This window comes from Acipenser ruthenus, chromosome 33 (assembly GCF_902713425.1).
Source record: "Acipenser ruthenus chromosome 33, fAciRut3.2 maternal haplotype, whole genome shotgun sequence".
Lineage (NCBI taxonomy): Eukaryota > Metazoa > Chordata > Actinopteri > Acipenseriformes > Acipenseridae > Acipenser > Acipenser ruthenus.
The window spans coordinates 9,721,394-9,741,284 of NC_081221.1; the positions used below are offsets into that span (position 1 = coordinate 9,721,394).

At 36.4% G+C, this 19,891-nt stretch overlaps 1 protein-coding gene across 4 annotated transcripts in view; it reads right to left on the reverse strand.

The window, feature by feature from the left end:
* Positions 1-936: 936 nt before the first annotated feature.
* LOC117433289 (breast cancer type 1 susceptibility protein homolog) overlaps positions 937-19,891 on the reverse strand; it is a 115,235-nt gene continuing 96,280 nt past the window's right edge. For 3 of the 4 annotated variants that reach the window (XM_059006547.1, XM_034055425.3, XM_059006548.1), the window contains 4 exons: positions 11,952-12,009; positions 3,699-3,772; positions 1,837-1,897; positions 937-1,164 (listed from right to left, as the gene is read on the reverse strand). In XM_059006547.1, the coding sequence (XP_058862530.1) occupies positions 1,052-1,164; positions 1,837-1,897; positions 3,699-3,772; positions 11,952-12,009 (306 nt within the window). In that variant the 3' untranslated portion in view covers positions 937-1,051. The remainder of the gene's footprint in view (positions 1,165-1,836; positions 1,898-3,698; positions 3,773-11,951; positions 12,010-19,891) is intronic. The other variant, XM_059006549.1, reaches the window with a different exon arrangement.

Consider the following 19,891-nt stretch of genomic DNA (forward strand, 5'->3'; position numbering starts at 1 on the left):
GACGTCTTATACAATGACAAAGCCACAACGTAGTAACTTTAGCTTTGTGGTGGGAAAAGTATGTACACCTGCTCTGACACGAGATAGATCGATATTGTAATAGATAATTGTTATATTTAAATCTGTTGTGTATGAGGAAATGAGCTAATGGAATTTGTGGTTAGCAAAGCATTAAAGAGGCAAGATTGATCTGCAGTCATCTTCAAGGCCAATATTGAAATCCCCCATGCGAACAGAAGGGTTGGGCTGTCAGGGATATTTAGCTAGTTTCACAGACCCAGATTATCACCAATAGTGGGCTACTGTTAATTTAGGTAAGATTATGCAAGACTAGAGCTAACCAGGGTCTGTGAAACTAGCCGGTAACATGTCCAGGAGGGAGGAGAATGTATGACTCCTCAAATTATTACACCCCAGGAAATATGCAAATATCTGCACTAATTTATTGAAATGGTGTGAAGTTTAGTTTCATTTTTACATTAGTATACAGTAATTTAATACAATACTGTACTTTTAAATACACGTCTTGAAATTGATTTCTTTATATAACAGAATTCATAAATGATGTCTGCAATAAATAACACACATACTGTACAGTGTTGCTCTCCTTTCTTTAGGGTAATTTGATGGTATTGGGTTTATTTTACTCATGAAAGATTATTTATTATTTACGATTGCAAAAAAATATATATATTGTACTTTTGTTTTCTAGCTAATTAAAATTGTAAAACATTTGGCTTACATTTTGAAAGAAAATTCGAACATGAACATTTTTCTTCTCAACGCTCATCTTGTTTAAAACCTGTATGCTTTCAGTTCCCGAACAGCCAAGAAAAAAAAAAGATACTGCCATGGCAACAGGACTCCACACTTAAAACAGAACTTTAGTGGACATTTTTAGAAGCCACAATAATAATTTAGACTGCACAATAAAAGTAACAGTAGATAATGATTTAATTCTTTAAAAAACAATACAAATTAACATCTTCTGTATGGCTACAACAGTGCAGTTCCATTTTCAGTATTTTAGCTTCAGCTCTTTTAGCAGAATTCAGTGGAGGGGCTCAGCCAAATAGGAGTCCAAGCTGTGGCAGCTGTAGCAGGCAACACTGTCCAGGATCCATTCCCTTGTCACCACACTTGCATTGTATTGCCGCTGGAGAGCTGTTGGAATACATCCCAAAAGAGACATTAGAAATATTGTGCGTAGAACCTCCCCAGCCTCTTCAATGGAATGTGTAGACCCCTGGAAGACCCCGTCTCCTGGAAATCATTACACTTTTCTGGGGGTCAGAAGTAGCCAGACAGTATTTATTGTAATGCACCACACCACACAATAAACCAGGGTAAAAACAAAAAAACTGAAAATAAAAACCACAGTATTCCACAGCTAACATCTATCAGCATGGTGATTACTGGACCACCAGAACCAAGTAAGTTTGAATATACATTTCCTTCAATGCCTTCCACCGATTTGTTTATGATATGTTGCACCATATTTCTGGAATTGAAATGTCTTTTTAAAACTTGTTTAATTCAAAGTGTTTCTGAGGTGACTGTGAAAAACACTGACTTTTTAGAAATATAGAACATCACATGCATAACTAGGGCTGGGAGTTTGATGACTTCTGACTGTATACTGAATACTAATGGAGCACTGCAAGCACCCATTAGCAATCAATAACATGCATGTAAATAACACAATTCCATGTAACAATTCATTAGGGTATAATATTTTAACTATATCCAAATTCCTGCCACTTTAGGTGTTACCATTGTATAACATGATAATAAGTAACAGAGCTGCAATGGAATGTGCAAAACTTTTGGCCTCACCTTTGTAATCAATTTCTTTCCCTCCTGAATCAGGCTGTACAATGACCACTGGACTACGGTCCTGGATTTAAGAAAAGACAAAAAGGACATTAACGTGAAAGGCGTCTGAATGGTCTGAACTTCATACTGATCCAATAACTAAGATTAGATCCAAGATTCCGACTGTATCATAAACATGTGCTGAAAAAGTTATCTTGTAGTTGCACACAGAACAAAATCAAAGAATTAAAAAACACATACATATGTAGTTTTCTGCTGAAGCTAAATTGATAAATATCATCCAGTCAGTCGAAAGCACACACGAGGCAGGCTGATTATTATTTAGCCATTTAGAAGGTGCTTTTATCCAAAGTGACTTAGAGACTTGGGGGTGGACTACAATAGGATCTTGGTTATACGTCTCATCTGAAGGATAGGTCTCAGATCACGTAGAATGACACCATCAGCTTGTGCCACATCCACACTTATTTATAAAACAGCTTTGAATATATTTTCTCTTATATGACAAAGATTCAAATAGGCAGAAAAGCATGTGTACTAGTATCTTCATACCGAGCAGTCTGTGCAAGTGCCCAGTGTATTTTTGTCTTTAAAAGTATTTAAACACACCAGCGAAGGCCCTAACACTTGTATCGATTGGACTTCATATTCTGTTAGTAATTTAAAAGGGCAACAATTTTAAGAACAAAGACATCATGAATTGATTTGGAATTAAGCAGGGTGTTCCTGACACTTACTTTAACCCTTTGCGGTCCATTGTCGGACCTGGTCCGACATTGCAATTATTCCTATCAGGTCCAATGTCGGACCCTGTCCGACATCATCAAAAAGACGCAAAAAACAGGTTTTTAGTCGTTTTTTCTCCGGAAAAAGCAGAGAAAACCTTTTAATGGCCGAGTGGGAGCGACAGGAGCCGAGACAAGCCGAAGAAAATAAAAATAAAAATAAAGGGCGTATCTCATGATTAGTCATACTTGCCCCTGGCATCAGATAGGGGCAGTCATAATGAAACAAGCTGGCTGGTAGTGCATCAGCGCTCAGAGAATATCATGGACATTTGCAGAGCTTTTTTCAGATGTTATAGTAATAAAATAATGACTTGGATCACATTATTGAGGCGTTTGGTGATAAAACGAGTGATCAGAAGATGATTGATCGGTATGTACCACTATTATTATTATTATTTATTTCTTACATATGTGAAAGCTATAGCGAACGAAAGGGTGGGGCGGGGCTGGAGATGCTTAGTGAGTGCTTTGTTGATATGCAGGGTCATTTAAACCCGTTTGACTGTGGAAAAAAAATACTTTTAAAACAGCACGTCTAAAATTAACTGCGCGTGTGAAAATAAATTGGACCTGACGCGCACTTAATAACTGCAAAGGGTTAAAGTATTATGCATATTTGTTTAAAACTACTAACCACATCACTAAAGGTACCACAATCATAAGTAGAATTATAGATCACAGTATCTGCAGCCAATACATTATAGACAGCATGATACTGCACCTTAAGCTGGTGAACACAACCTACTTCTATTTAGATTTTCAGATTTTCTTTAAAATGAATATCTACTTAACAGTGTATTTATCTAAACCTAATCATCTTCTACCTTTTATGATGTACTTCCATTTACATTTTACTTCAATTCACAACAGAAAGCAAATTTGTACCTTGCCCTGTAACTTAAAGTATCTATCATTTCTTACTAGTGGCACTCCTGTATAAATGGAAGTAGTGGCGCTATCCAAACTAATTTAAATGTACTGTACCCTTTTTTTTTTTTTTTTTTACGACAGTACGGAATATCAATGGTTTGTAGAAAGAGTTTGTCTCTTCCACTTTGGTTGATATTTACTTACAGGGCTGTACGTGAATAAGCAAGGCTCTTTAATGACTGTGGCTCCACAAAGCTCCACCATCCACTCCAACTGACCTGAGAGACAGAAAAATGAAGAAATAAAATCTGAAATCCTACAAATGGTTTACAGTTTAAAACACTATATTGACATAAAAGTAAGAAAACAGCACTATATATATAAGAAAGTGATTGTCTCTCAACTTATGCCAACCAGCCGGGAATGTTCCAATAAACCTTTACCCTTATGATTCAAGACTGCGGAGTGAACTTGGTCACACACCTTGCGGTTTTTCTTAATGATCACCACCTGATGAAAACTAAAAGTTGATCAGAAATGTTTTTCATTTTATTTTTTTAAGTTTGTCAGTAAAAGAACTAAAATTAATTGAATCTTGAAAAACTTGAGTATTACGGATCATTAAGAAAAAACGCAAGGTGTGTGACCAAGTTCTGAATCATAAGGGTAAAGGTTTGTTGGAACATTCCCAGCTGGTTGGCATACATTGAGAGAGACAATCACTTTCTTTATAGACATTACCTTATATTGGTCAGCACCTTTGTGAAGATTTAAGCATTGCAGTCCAGGAAAGGTTTTTTGTTTTATTTAGGATGTACATATATATATATATACACACTAAAGTAGGAACAATAGCGAGTTCCATCATCGGTCAAACATTTGTATTGTTAAAAGCAGAAATTATGTTCAATTGGGAATTCATACGCTGGTTAAAGATTTTCTAATGCAAAACCCTTTGTCTCGGCAGACTTGAGAATTACAATATGACCACTGTTACACTTGCCCAATCAATGATGACCTTTTTTTTTGGTCTTATTAATATGAGAGCAAACAAAGGCGATATACACCTTTAATATGGAATTTTAAAAACTGGGATATTGTATCTTTAAAAAACAGAAGAGTTCCATAAATCTTGGTTTAAACAGTGAAGTAGAATGGAAATGGAATAGAATGTTTGGTGATAACTTAATGCTCAATCAGAAGCTGAGGGCCCTTTCACATTTGGTTCACTTGCATTCTATCACACCGTCATGTTCAAATGAAAAAGACTGCAGTTCATCTGTTTTAAGACTGCAACCAAACTCAGTCTGGAAGGGAACGCGGTTCATTTAACTGGCTCGTTTTCTTATTTTTATGATCTGACAGAATGTACATTTCACACCCAATTTCTGCAAACCAACTCATTCATTTTCTAGATCCATTTATGCAATACAGTACTGGTGGTGGTGGAGGAGGTCAGAATATAGTACACAACACATGAAAAATGAATGTTTCAAACAGTGACTTACCATGTTCAGTAGCTTATATTTTCCTTTTCTTCTGCTATCTATTACTAGGGTATTGTCGATTCATGTAGATTTATTTATATTAACCAGACTCTCTGTATATTATTATTATTATTACAATATATCACATTATACATTATTTCACATACAATTACCCATTTATACAGTTGGGTTTTTACTGGAGCAATCTAGGTAAAGTACCTTGCTCAAGGGTACAACAGCAGTGTCCCCCACTGGGGATTGAACCCACAACCCTCCGGTCAAGAGTCCAGAGCCCTAACCACTACTCCACACTGCCCATGTTTGTTTATTCTTTTAACTTTTCGTTTTGAACATTGAACGTGTCCTTAAACTTATTAAACTTAATATACACAATTTCAACACCTAAACTATGTGTTTACTTTCCAGTGACATTATTTAGAGTTGCATTAAAACATTAATATCTATGTTGGCATCTCCCAGATATTTGTATTTTTTCCCACTATTTTCCCACTATTGTCCTAAAGCAGATATGCTATATTATTCAGACCATTTTATTTTATTTTTTTTTTGTTTTCTGCTTTTTGGAAATTTGAAGAGATGGTGAATAAAAAACAGACACTGATGGGGAATCACCGTTGTCGCATTTACTTTGTAAAAAGATAAATATTTCGTAGGGAGTTTGTATTATTGCATTACTAGGATAAGAAAAAAGTTAATATGCATTAAAGATAAAAGTATTTAACCGATAGGGAATTTTTTTTCAAAGCAATACAGTAATACTGTGATATTATAAAAAAACAAAAAAAAACAAAAAAAAAAACGTACTGTATGGATATAGCATTCTTCCAACACAGTAGTTCTTTTGGATATTTCACATTAACCTGCAAACGAACCAACCCAACCTGATATCGTACTAAAGCCCTAAAACTATAAGAAAGTCAAGCAGACAAACTTACACTGAAGGAGGCACTAGTTGAAACTAGTCTACTTTACTTAGTTTCTTACAAGCTTCTCAGTTCTATATTCTGAGCCAGTTACAATCTGTGCATTATCAATACAGGTAAAACAATAGTCCAGCAGGCAAGAGACAGAGATTTATGAATAAGTAGTAGAAAAGGTGGGAACCCCTAGCCCAACCCTAATAAGGAACAACGATGATTCAACCACAAAGGAAACAATGTCTTTTAGTGTTCTGTACCCTCTATGCAGTTGTAAGAGATCAGAGTGATACTGAAGCTTGAATGTCCTAAGACAAAGTGGCAGAACAGAATCAGCATGCTCATAATTGCATAATCACACAGTACCTGAAAGGTTAACGATATTTGTATAAAAGTGAGAGTTTATTGGATTATAGCCAAATGCAATCCAAATCTATAGGAGGCTAGGAATGGATGAAAAAAAAAATACATATTTTAAATGATTTTGACTACAAGTCAAGACAGTGCACTAATGGACAAATGTACAACATCTGTAATTTTAATGGCAGTACGGGAAGCCTTTTTAAAAGGCGGCAAAAGGTACATGTCCTAGCCATTGTTGTGAAAATCCAATCTACTTTGTATATTTGGTTTGCATTGAATTAACATTTGCTTTACAAAGTAATGCTATCTTAATTTAGTTGTACTTTGAATATAACTGTTTCCTTTGTTCAGACATTCCTGTTCTATTAGTAATACAATACAAAATGATTTTGAATGCTACAGGCAATAGTTATAATTTCAGACAGGATAATACACTGCATGACAAATATTCAATCCACTTGGAATATGGCTTACCATAAATTAATATAACTGGCATAACATTTTAATTCTATGCAAATAAATGCATCTATATATCTTACAGGTAATTTGTTTCTTGCATTTATTAGCTAACATCTTATAATTCAAGGCTGAAGCTTCTTTCCCCTGATAAAAATGGATGTAAAATTAAAAACGAAAGACTTAGGTCACTCAGCCCCTTAAGCTTGCAAACCAATTTTTTTGGAACACACCAGTTCTGGATAATCTTTATTCTACCAATTGTACCACTAAAGCCTTAACTATTACAGAACCCCCTGCAAACACATTCCTTTACATTGTCTGTATCATGTGTTCTCCATATTACAGTAATTTCATAAAAACATATTCAACATAGTTTAGATTTTAATTCACACATCGTAGGTAAATAAACTGCAGAACTACTTTTTTCATCTTTTACACAGGAACACTGACCAGGACACACACCGTAGAGTATCCAGTTCCTGCTCTCTCCTGTAATAGGACTGAAATGAGTGTGCATTGTGGGGACAGAACATCACTGTTGCAGAAGGGAGAGTGATCTGGACACATTGCAATCCTAACAAGATCATTTTTTCTCCCAGTTGATTTATGACCCATGATCTGCGATAAAAAAATGTTGGCAATATGTTTACAAATATAACACTGCGATATGGACAACAGGGGACACAGCAAAGGCAATGTAATGTGTTTCTTGTGATCACAGTGTTCTGTAACACCAAGTTCATTCTTCTTTAGTGCTGGGATGAACATGGAATTTTCGTTCAGATATTTCATTCTAGATTTAGATATTCGTTCGGATATTCGTTCATTTTCATAACTATCAAAACCATTATATGTAACACTGTACTATAGTGAAAAAAGGCCTTACTTTACCCTCGTGAATTAACTACAAAACAAAGAAAGCAATGGAGTAGTTAAATCTTAAGTGGTGCCATTGTTATGTCTTCGCAATAAACAAAGTGGCCAGAGACACGTTTTCATAAAGTAATAACATTAGTTTTTAACTTGAATAAACACTTCAATAAAATAAATGTGAAAAGGGGGCATTGTACAATGAAAAAAAAAAACATTACTCACTGTTAATTGTCGATGAAAGAATCAAAAACGCAAAAATCAATAGAATCTTAAAAAAAAACAAAAAAAAAAAACAATGGAAATTTGGTATTTAAAAGAATCTGTATTATTATTTTTATGTTAGTAAATGTAACACATTTTCACAGAAAAACCGTTCATTCACGGCACAGTCAGTCACATACCTGAAAACACAAGAAGCTGAGCTGCTACTACATCGTTGGTTGTTTAATCTACCACTACAGCTTCGTACTTGGCTTCCTGTACTTCTGCTTTTCTTCGTTTTGAACTGATTACTGTAGCCAGTGCTGTTCCATATCACATTTTCTGTACTGAACAGTTCCAGCAGTATAATGCCTTTTTTTTTTTAAACTATTTCCAATTTTTCTGAGAAAGTTCTTCTTGAAAATTGATTTGTAACCAAATCGACTACGATGTCTCTGTTTTTTTAAATTTGTAAAAAGCAATTCTATATATTACGTCGAAGTTCTCAATATAATTATCAATAATATTAATAAGCGATAGAGCCCGTCGATGCAGGCTCTATAGTGTGGTAGATGACCGCAACTGGAGTTATGCATCCCAAGACGTAGGCGAGGGCGCTAACGAAAGTCAAGGTCATCTACCACACAGTAGAGCCTGCATCGAGAGAGCTCTGTTGCTATTAGAAAACGATTTATTTCTTTATTTTCTCTCAAAAAAAAAAAAAAAACTTTAAAACCTATACTTACCTTGAACTTATGCTATTTCACCGGGAAACCTTCCGCTAACGAAAATAGTCCCCAACGTAATTAGAATAGAAAAATGACACACACGTAGAGAAAATGTTTTTTATTATTATTATGACATTGCCATATAAATTAACTGTAGGAATGTTGAATAGTCCGTGTAGTATAGAGTCAGACTCAAAACTTGTTGCTGGAGGCGGGGCGTCATTCAAGTTGGCAGGGAGTGGACTGGCTGGTGCGGAAAGAACTGAAACGGCTGGCAGTTTGATTGGTTGGTTTTGAGGCAGGGTGTTGTTTAGATCCAGCTGATGACAGAATTGTGGACCAATCGTGTCTTTCCTGTTGATTTGCTGTCCAGTAGCTGCGAATTGAGCCTTCATTATGGTGTCCTGTCATAAACATGATTTCCCTTGTCTCTAGACCAGTGTCAGAAAGTATCAATGTTTAAATAGCTTTTGATGTTATCAGATTAGAATATTAAGGGAAAGCCGGTATTTATGCGCAGATTGATTTAAAATTGAATTCACATTTAAGCACTTCAACATTTCAGCAGGCATCTATGCAAAAAGAAGCCCGCTAGATCTGGAAGCTGATTGGCTGTTCATACACAATCGTTTTCTAATTAGCAATAATCACTTGAAATTCAACTATTCTTACAACACTTAACCTAGCATATTTATGTCTCGCCTCTGCTTACTAATGATTGGACAGCTGCAAAACCAGGACAGTTCTTTGACTTTCCCATTGGTTAAACTCACAAGACCTTCAACTGTTTATGTTCCACCTCCACTCAATTATGATTCTACTGCCACAGAGAAAATGCAGATCTTCTATTGGTTGACTTTATTTGATATAAATATGTAATTGTGCACGATTAAATTATAAAAATAAAAAAGCACAGGTGTCTGTCCATCCATCAGCAGTCCAAAGCACCTATGACCATTGTTCCATAGTCCAATTTCTGTGTTCTTGTGCATATGTTAGCCTTTTAGTCTTGTTCCCCTTTCTTAACAGAGGTATTCTTACTGCAACACATCCTTTGAGTTCTGATTTCAAGAGTGACCTTCGTACTGTTGATTTGATGGACAACGACACCCGTGCTTCAATCTTCAAGTATTGCTCATCATTGTTAGACAGCTTTTTGGGTCTTCCAGTCCTGGGTTTGTCAATTACAAATGACGTTTCTCTGTACTTGTTGATTGTGCTTCGAATACCACACCTTGAAAATCAAGTGATGCAAGCTATTTCATTCAACGTTTTTCCTTCTTTATGCAAGTCAAGATTGTTATAATAGCAGAAAACACTAGTGGAGGCTTTCAGTAAATTGTTGATGATGCATAATGCATCTGAGTAGAAAAATGCAACATGTCTAAGACTTTTGCACAGCAGTCAGCAGTGTATGTGTGTGTATAGATAGATAGATAGATAGATAGATATACACACACACACACACACACACATACATATACATACACACATACAGTGCGTATAGAAAGTCTACACCACCTTTCAAAATTTTCACCTTTTGTTGCCTTTTAGCCTGGAATTAAAATGCATTAAAATAGTTTTCCATTTATCTACACATCCTACCCCACAACTTCCAAGTGAAAAAAATATTCTAGAAATCTGTAGAAAATTAATTAAAAATAAAAACTGAAATAGCTTGGTTGGAGAAGTGTCCATCCCCCTTGTAATAGCAATCCTAAATTAGCTCAGGTGTAACCAATCGCCTTCAAAATCACAAAGTTAAGTGGCCTCCTTGAATATCCCTTGGACCACAGTCAAGACGATTATTAAGAAGTGGAAGGTATATGGCACCACCAAGACCCTGCCTAGATCAGGCCGTCCCTCCAAACTGAATGACCGAGCAAGAAGGAGATTAATCAGAGTATACCAAAAGGCCAATGGCAACTTTGCAAGAGTACAGGCTTTTATTGCCAAGACTGGTCAAAGTGTGCATGTGACAATAATATCCCAAACACTCCACAAATCTGGCCTGTATGGTAGGGTGGCAAGAAGGAAGCCATTACTCAAGAAAGCCCTCCTTGAATCCCGTTAAGTATGCAAAAAAACACTCGGGAGATTCTGTAGCCATGAGGCAAAAGGTTTTGTGGTCTGACAAAACTAAAATGGAACTTTTTGGCCTAAATGCAAAGCGTTGTTTGGCGCAAACCCAACACGGCGCATCACCCAAAGAACACCATCCCTACTGTGAAGCATGGTGGTGGCAGCATAATGTTATGGGGATGTTTCTCATCGGCAGGGACTGGGGCACTTGTCAGGATAGAAGGTAAAATGAATGGAGCAAAGTACAGAGAAGTCCTTTAGGAAAACCTGCTGCCCTCTGCAAGAAAGCTAAAACTGGGACGGAAGTTCACCTTTCAGCATGACACCGACCCGAAGCACACAGCCAAAGCTACACTAGAGTGCCTAAGGAACAAAAAGGTAAATGTGCTTGAGTGGCCCAGTCAGAGCCCCGACCTAAATCCAATCGAAATTTTGTGGCATGACTTGAAGATTGTTGTCCATCAACGCTCCCCAAAGAACTTGATAGAGCATGAATGGTTTTGTAAAGAAGAATGGTCAAATATTGCCAAATCTAGGTGTGCAAATTTGGTAGAGATCTATCCCAGCAGACTCACAGCTGTAATTGCTGCCAAAGGTGCTTCCACCAAGTATTAACTCAGGGGGGTGGAGACTTAACCAATTATGATCTTTCAGTTTTGTATTTTTAATATATAATTTTTTCCTCAATAAAAACTTTTTTCCCCTTAACAGTGTGGAGTATGGTGTGTAGATAAGTGGGAAAAAAATCCTCATTTAAATGCATGAAACTCAGGCACGGACACAACGAAATGGTGAAAAAAGTTCAAGGGGGTGTAGACTTTCCATAGGCACTGAAAAAAAAAAAAAATATATATATAGAGAGAGAGAGAGAGAGAGAGAGAGAGAGAGAGAGCGAGCAAGAGAGAGAGAGAGAAAAAAGAGAGTAGCGGCGGTAACAATCCAAGCTAATCCAAAATAAAAAATGAAAGCACATATGCAACTTTTAATGGTTCTCCCACCCACCTCACATTTACTGTAATGCCAAGTAAAAAGAAATTACTGCAATTACAGTGGAATAACCTGTAACAGCTGCATACACATGATTACAATACAGCAGTCTCCAAGGAATAGAGTTAATATTCATTCTGTGGGTCTGGGAACACATTTTCTATGGACTGTAAAATTGGTATGTCATTATGTTGCTGTAGTTTAAGGCATACAATTAAATCAGACACATTTCCCTCAAATCACATAGCTTTGCTTCAGTGATATTTAGCAGACACTAAGTTTTGTATTTATAATCAATAAAACCCAGTTATTTGTTCTTCCCATCGTTAGAAAACTTACCTTTGCTCATATCAGTGAATGTGCCATAGCAGCAAATCTCATAGTCATTCAACAGCAGCTGAAAGAGCAGAAATGTAATAACCTGTTAAAATGTTGGCACGGATTTCTATTCACTTTGCTGCTTCCCTAAAAATGTCAGTTATTTTCCCGAACGTATAAAGAAATATCGCTTACCCTAATAGAAAACCTGGCTATAGTACTTATGTTTGCACTTCTAAACACACACAGTGGCAGACAGCAGGTCCCTCATGTAAACATATCATTTAAGTTTCATTCTGGTACTGTTTGTGACTATTTGAAATGTTTTAGGTTGGCTTTTCAATTCCACATTATTGCAATGATGCAATACTGTACTTTGCATGTCTGTAGCATTTTATAGGTTTGTTGCCCAGATGTTGCCATTTACGTGAATTGTTCTTCAAGTAAAACCAGATTAGGCCAGGGTATCATTGGGTTAATGCAAACCATGGCATGAAGAAAATAAAATGAAATGAAAATCTGAGAAACCCTAGGTAAAGCATATGCTAAATTACATACTACTACTACTAACAATAGTAATAATAACAATAACAACAACTGAATATATTATCACATTAAATTAGGTAGGCAGGTATGAACCTAGTTCCAAAGAAATCTGGAAGGGAAGTGGGTTGTCTGCACCATATTGTGCAGTGAGGATGGTACAGATGTCATTGCTGATACCAGAATAAGTGATTTTCATGTGGTCATTTTACATAGAGGCCCACGTTCCTTAAATAGAATGCGTTTCATTACAATTTCTTAAACTTAACAATACATTTTGTAGCTTGTTTTGCACATTTGGTCTCAAAAGCCAACATATATTTTAGATTGCTGAACAGAGCTTACATTATTTGTTTACTACAAGGAAGAGGATCTTCAATAGTTATAAATATACGTTTTTTTTTTTTTTCAATACAGATATATCAAGTGTACTGTATTTTATTGAAGGAATTGTTACGTAATTAATTTTAGAATGTAATATTTTGAACATTTCAATCATTTTTTGATGGTTAGGTCTGAACAGAATTGGAATACAGATAACATTGATTCATTTACACAGGTCCAGACAGGCACATAAATGTTCATTCATCTAAACAGGTCCTGACGGGCAAATTAATGTTTATTTATGACAGATTTTGTTTCAATGTTTATTACCTTCCAGAACACATTTCTGTAAGAAGATGTTTCCTGTAGAAAACTGTAGCTCACAAATCTCATTTCGCAGCTTCAAGTGACACGGTCAAACAAGTAAAATACTGATATCAAGGTGCTTCTAGCCAGTTAACAAAATACACATGAGTACAGCTTTAACTGCAATGTTATTTATTTATTTATTTTAAATTTAGGAGTCGCCAATTATTTTTATTGTTTTCTCCCTTACTTGGGAGGGGCGAAGACTAACACATGCTGTCCTCCGAAGAGTGTGCCGTCAGCCGCCCGCTTCTTTACACACTGCCTACTCACCATGCAGCCACCCACCACCCAGAGCTACAGCACTGGAGGACCATGCAGCCCTGGGCAGCTTACCCGCAAGCGCTCGGCTGGTGCGCGGTGATCCAAGGACACCCTGGCCGACCTAACCCTCCCTCCCTCCCCCCGGGCGGCACGCAGCCAATTGTGCGCCACCCCCTGGGAGCTCCCGTCCTCGGTCGGCAAAGGAATAGCCTGGACTCGAACCGGCAACATCCAAGTTATAGGGCGCATCCTGCATTCCACGCGGAGCGCCTTTACTGGATGTGCCACTCAGGAGCCCCTTATTGTTATTTATTTTTATAGGGCGCATCCTGCATTCCACGCGGAGCGCCTTTACTGGATGTGCCACTCAGGAGCCCCTTATTGTTATTTATTTTTATAGGGCGCATCCTGCATTCCACGCGGAGCGCCTTTACTGGATGTGCCCGTCAGGAGCCCCTTATTGTTATTTATTTTTATATTAATACTAGAGGTTGAAGTCTGGGAGTCTCCACTATAGTTTTTTAGGTTAGTATTTAAGAGTTGTATATTTCTGTTCTACCAGAACAGAGCTGCAACTGAATGCTCCATTTATTTTTTTTACTTTTAAAAACAAAAAAACAAAATCTCATTTGATTTTGACATACATATTTGTAAGTAGAGATGAAACAATAGTTTTCATTTATGATGTAATGATTGTCACAATAGTATCATCATTTATATTGCAAACTGTTTTTTAAATATCATTAGAAATTAACTTAAATAACTTGCTGAAAGCATTTGTACTGCAAAATAAAATAAATAAATAAACGTTTAAACTTGTATTCAGTACTTAAATATACCAAAAACATATTATATATACAGCTCTGGAAAAAATTATACAGACCACTGCAAAATTATCAGTTTCTCTGGTTTTACTATTTATAGGTATGTGTTTGGGTAAAATGAACATTTTTGTTTTATTCTATAAACTACTGACAACATTTCTCCCAAATTCCAAATAAAAATATTGTCATTTAGAACATTTATTTGCAGAAAATGACAACTGGTCAAAATAACAAAAAAGATGCAGTGTTGTCAGACCTCGAATAATGCAAAGAAAATAAGTTCATATTCATTTTTAAACAACACAATACTAATGTTTTAACTTAGGAAGAGTTCAGAAATCAATATTTGGTGGAATAACCCTGATTTTCAAGCACAGCTTTCAATGGTCTTGGCATGCTCTCCACCAGTCTTTCACATTGATGTTGGGTGACTTTATGCCACCCCTGGCGCAAAAATTCAAGCAGCTCGGCTTTGTTTGATGGCTTGTGATCATCCATCTTCCTCTTGATCACATTCCAGAGGTTTTCAATGGGGTTCAGGTCTGGAGATTGGGCTGGCCATGACAGGGTCTTGATCTGGTGGTCCTCCATCCACACCTTGATTGACCTGGCTGTGTGGCATGGAGCATTGTCCTGCTGGAAAAACCAATCCCCAGAGGAGTCCAATTTTCAGCTTTGCCCAACACCTGGTCGTCTAATGGTTAGACGGAGACCTGGAGAGGCCTACAAGCCACAGTGTCTCGCACCCACTGTGAAATGTGGTAGAGGATCGGTGATGATCTGGGGGTGCTTCAGCAAGGCTGGATTCGGGCAGCTTTGGCATGAATCAAGCCAAGTACAAGGTTGTCCTGGAAGAAAACTTGCTTCCTTCTGCTCTGACAATGTTCCCCAACTCTGAGGATTGGTTTTTCCAGCAGGACAATGCTCCATGCCACACAGCCACACAGTGCCTTGCAAAAGTATTCAGACCCCTGACCAATTCTCTCATATTACTGAATTACAAATGGTACATTGAAATTTCGTTCTGTTTGATATTTTATTTTAAAATACTGAAACTCAAAATCAATTATTGTAAGGTGACACTGGTTTTATGTTGGGAAATATTTTTAAGAAAAAAAAAAACCTGAAATATCTTGCTTGCATAAGTATTCAACCCCCACACATTAATATTTGGTAGAGCCACCTTTCGCTGCAATAACAGCTTTAAGTCTTTTGGGGTAAGTATGTACCAGCTTTGCACACAGTGTCGGAGTGATTTTGGCCCATTCGTCTTGGCAGATTTGCTCCAAGTTGTTCAGGTTGGTTGGACGATGCTTGTGGACCGAGAATTGGTCAGTGGTCTGAATACTTTTGCAAGGCACTGTGTGTGTGTATATGTGTGTATATAATATAATATATATATATATATATATATATATATATATATATATATATATATATATATATATATATATATATATATATATTATATATATATATATATAATTTTTTTAAACTTAAATGTTATTATTAGGTGAAAATCACTATTGCTGGTGGTATAGAACATAGGAGCAGGTTAAAATAAAATACAGTTACACTGAAAGGTTTACATGCTCTTTGTGTATGTGGAAACTCTATGATACTGTTACCCAGCAGCCAGTCTTGCTGGTTGACTGATGGCTATACTAACACTGTATTGTAAGTTTAGAGGGGAATTTCAGCCACAGATTCTCACATTTATTGGAGTAATTAACCCCCTCATCTTTTGGCACAAGACAATAGTTTTCCACGACTGCCTTCATTTTAAATTGAGCATGATTATTGTAACCACGGTATATAGCCCTACAGTTTTTTTCCCCTCGTTTTAAGTCCAGAATTATTAACAGAGATGCCAACTTATGAAAGTAGAAAATAGTAGCATAGTAGCAGAAATAGTAGCAGTTTTTTTTTATTAATTATTTTAAGGGGAGGGGCTGCTAGCCCTAGAAATTAGAAGGTTCTTAGGGTCTGGCAAGCTAATGCCCTAGTTTTTGCTGTTAAATCCAGAATTTGGGCAATTGTAAATACATGGCATTTGGAAATTAACAACCACAACAACAATACTTCAATACTATATATATATATTTTTTTAATTCTATTTATTCTGGATTTAAATATTAGAAATGAACAGTAAGTGCAATCAAACCTGGACTGAAATATTATAAACTTTATAAAAAATAACAACACCTCAAGAAAGTTTTAACATAGTTTATTTACTTTTATTTGTACTACTCTTACAACTATCAACACAAAATGTAGTGTAGTATCCAATAATTAATTAATTAATTAATTAATTATTTAAAGCGACTTAAACCTCAAAACCCATTTGCACAATGTCGCAGACGGTTCTGGCACGTCCCTTTTGTGCTACAAGTCATTAGATCCTTTTGCATGGAAGGGTGTGCGGTTCTTTGATGGACCCAGATTCAGTTAAAATATGTTTGCCCACTGACGATGGGAATGAGAATGCAGACATGGGAGCCCAGCTAACAAGATTTAAGTTTTTGCAGGTATCAGGCTTGTCACCCACATCCGAGAGCAGAAACTGACCCAAGACTGTCACAGCTACTGGAAGCAGGCTGATCTTTGGGAAACAAATTGAACATTTGTGAAACTGCAACAAATATTGTAATAACTGTAATGTGTTTTAAAGAATTTAAAAGAAGTAGAAAATATTATTAGCAGATCTATGTAAGGCCTGTGTGGAGAAATTCATTGCATTGAAGGTCAGACTGACCTGATGAAAGTTCCAAACTTCCCTTATCAGGCAAAAGCATCTTTTTTAATTAGACTCAGAGCCTCAAAACATTCTGATCCAGTGAGAGCAGAATGGCAGAATCTATGGAGCACAGTTAATATGCTAGAAGTAAATCGAACCAGATTTGATTATAGCAAGGAAAAAAAAAGTATTTAAATAAATATAATAACATGAAGTAAATGTATGAGCAGTCCTAAGTTTTAATATTCAAGGTTGCATTTGCTGTTAAGCAGGTGCCTAATTAAAAATGAACCTCCTGCCTTCTGTGTATATTAATGAAGTAAAAGAGAATTGCAGTTTATATTGACATATCTGAATTAGAACTACATGTTATAAAATCATTTAAAAGTATAAACTGTAACTCTAACAGTAAACTTGCTGAAGGAATACACCTAATGTTGTAACCTTGTTCTCAGGCAGTGTTGAAGATGACTCATTGGTGTTGGCCGATGAAGCGACGATTTTCTGATGGTCAGCGATTTAAAAGCTAAGATCTTCTCTATAATGAGCGATCTCGTTAATATTAACGAACAAAATACCTTTCGGATAACAGAAGATAGGAGTTTATATTACAATAATCATTTTCTATAACAGAAAAAAATTAGAACCTGTCAGGAAGAGATGGGAATGGAAAGCGTAGGACGTGTTAATACGTTAAGTTAGATATTGGTTTGAAATAATGAGTATGGGAAAAAGCTTACGATAGTGTTTCATATTAATCAACATTGAAATTGGCAAAAAGCAGAGGTTGTCTTAAAACCTGCTTTAACTGGATTTTGTATGAACAGTGAAGGTCAGACTTATTTCAGTCACTGTAACACTATAGCATTCTAATATATTAATGATAGCCTGCATTTAGATATAAAAAACTGAACCTTCCATTAAAAGCTTACAAGGGTTTATCAATGGAGTAAAATGGTCACTCAAACTCTTCTTTGCTTCATTGATTAACTCCTCTCTTTTATGTTTACCAGAATAATTGTTGGAAATGTCAAGGAAAGGACTACATAATTATCATACCCAATTCTAAAGAGACTCACCGTTCACCTTTCACAATTTAATAGTAATATAGGGAGGACGTGCTGTTTTTTGTAAGTTGATGTGCATAAAGGTAAAAAAAAAAAAATCTACCAAATCCTTTGAGATCCCCTTCAGACACCTGCGACCCCCAGTTTGAGATCCCCTTCAGACACCCCTGCGACCCCCAGTTTGAGATCCCCTTCAGACACCCCTGCGACCCCCAGTTTGAGATCCCCTTCAGACACCCCTGCGACCCCCAGTTTGAGATCCCCTTCAGACACCCCTGCGACACCCAGTTTGAGATCCCCTGCTATAGTTATTTCTCATAGCTTAGATGTTCAAAAATTGTCAATATTAGATCCTACTATATCTGATAATTTGGCTATTCTTTTTGACATTAAAAGGCTAGTCACACTACAGTGGTTTATTCGCTGCGTTTTTTACGCCCAACATTTTGCTGCTATTTTTGTATTCAGACTTGCACGCCAAATATCACGGACAAGATGGGGGAACGTCTGATTATAGCAGTGCAGAATATCCTGTTCCTTATGATAAGCAGCACAAGAAATATTTCGATAAAGAATACAAACAGAAATTATGGGAACATATAAGTGAGGAAATTGGAATTCCAGGTAAGCACTGTTTGGTATGTTAAAATAAACACAGTTGTGATGTTTTTGTTAAATGTCTGGGTGTAACTTCTACAAAGTGAATGCCATGAGATAATGTGGCCCATTTTTAAATATATTCCACACAGTTGAGATACCCATCCTATAGCTGTATGCTATAGTTGTGAAGGCATTGGGTAGGCCTGTCTGTACTTCTAATTTTGTTAGAACAATGTTTTTGTTGCCAGTAACATTGTTTGAGATTACACCGTGTAAAACTTTTTTTTTTTTGGTTCCTGGGTAGTAAGTGTTATTTCCTAATTGCTTATGCCTCAAAAGTATAGAAAATGGCTATTATTCCCCACAAACTTTGCTTTTGTGACCAGGACAGTGATATTTTGAAATTTACCTATTTTCCAGAACATTCCAGATAGATTCAGTGCTGAGTAAACTTGGAGTAACTTCTAGAACTTTCCAGTAATATAAATAGTAGTATAAATACAGGGGCCTTAAGCCCACTAGTTCAGTTTAGTTCCAGCTGCCTAAGTGGATACATATCTGCATTTTTCTGAGATGGCATCAAGAGGCTGCAAGCATCCGGCAGACGCATTTTGCTATGTCTGCGGCCAATTTATCAAGACAAGAGCGAAAAAGTACTCCGTGGAAGCATCTGCTAAGATGTGTGAGGCCTACAAGGCATATTTCGGCATGCCTGTCGGGGATCAAGACAAACCCTGGGCACCTCATTTCACCTGCGAGCACTGCAAAAAAACTCTGGAGCAGTGTGGAGTAGTGGTTAGGGCTCTGGACTCTTGACCGGAGGGTCATGGGTTCAATCCCCAGTGGGGGACACTGCTGTTGTACCCTTGAGCAAGGTACTTTACCTACATTGCTCCAGTAAAAACCCAACTGTAAAAATGGGTAATTGTATGTAAAATAATGTGATATCTGTATAATGTGAAATAATGTATAATGTGATATCTTGTAACAATTGTAAGTCGCCCTGGATAAGGGCGTCTGCTAAGAAATAAATAATAATAATAATAATAAGATGGACAATTGTTGCTCGGAATTTTATGTTATAAAATTTGTTGAAATTTTTAAAATTGTAAAAGTTTTTAATTTTAAAATGTTTTACAATTTTCAATGTTATTGAAAAAATATATCATATATGAAAAACGTTTCGAGAATCTCTTACACATTAGTCATGGGTGAAATTATTATTATTATTTATTT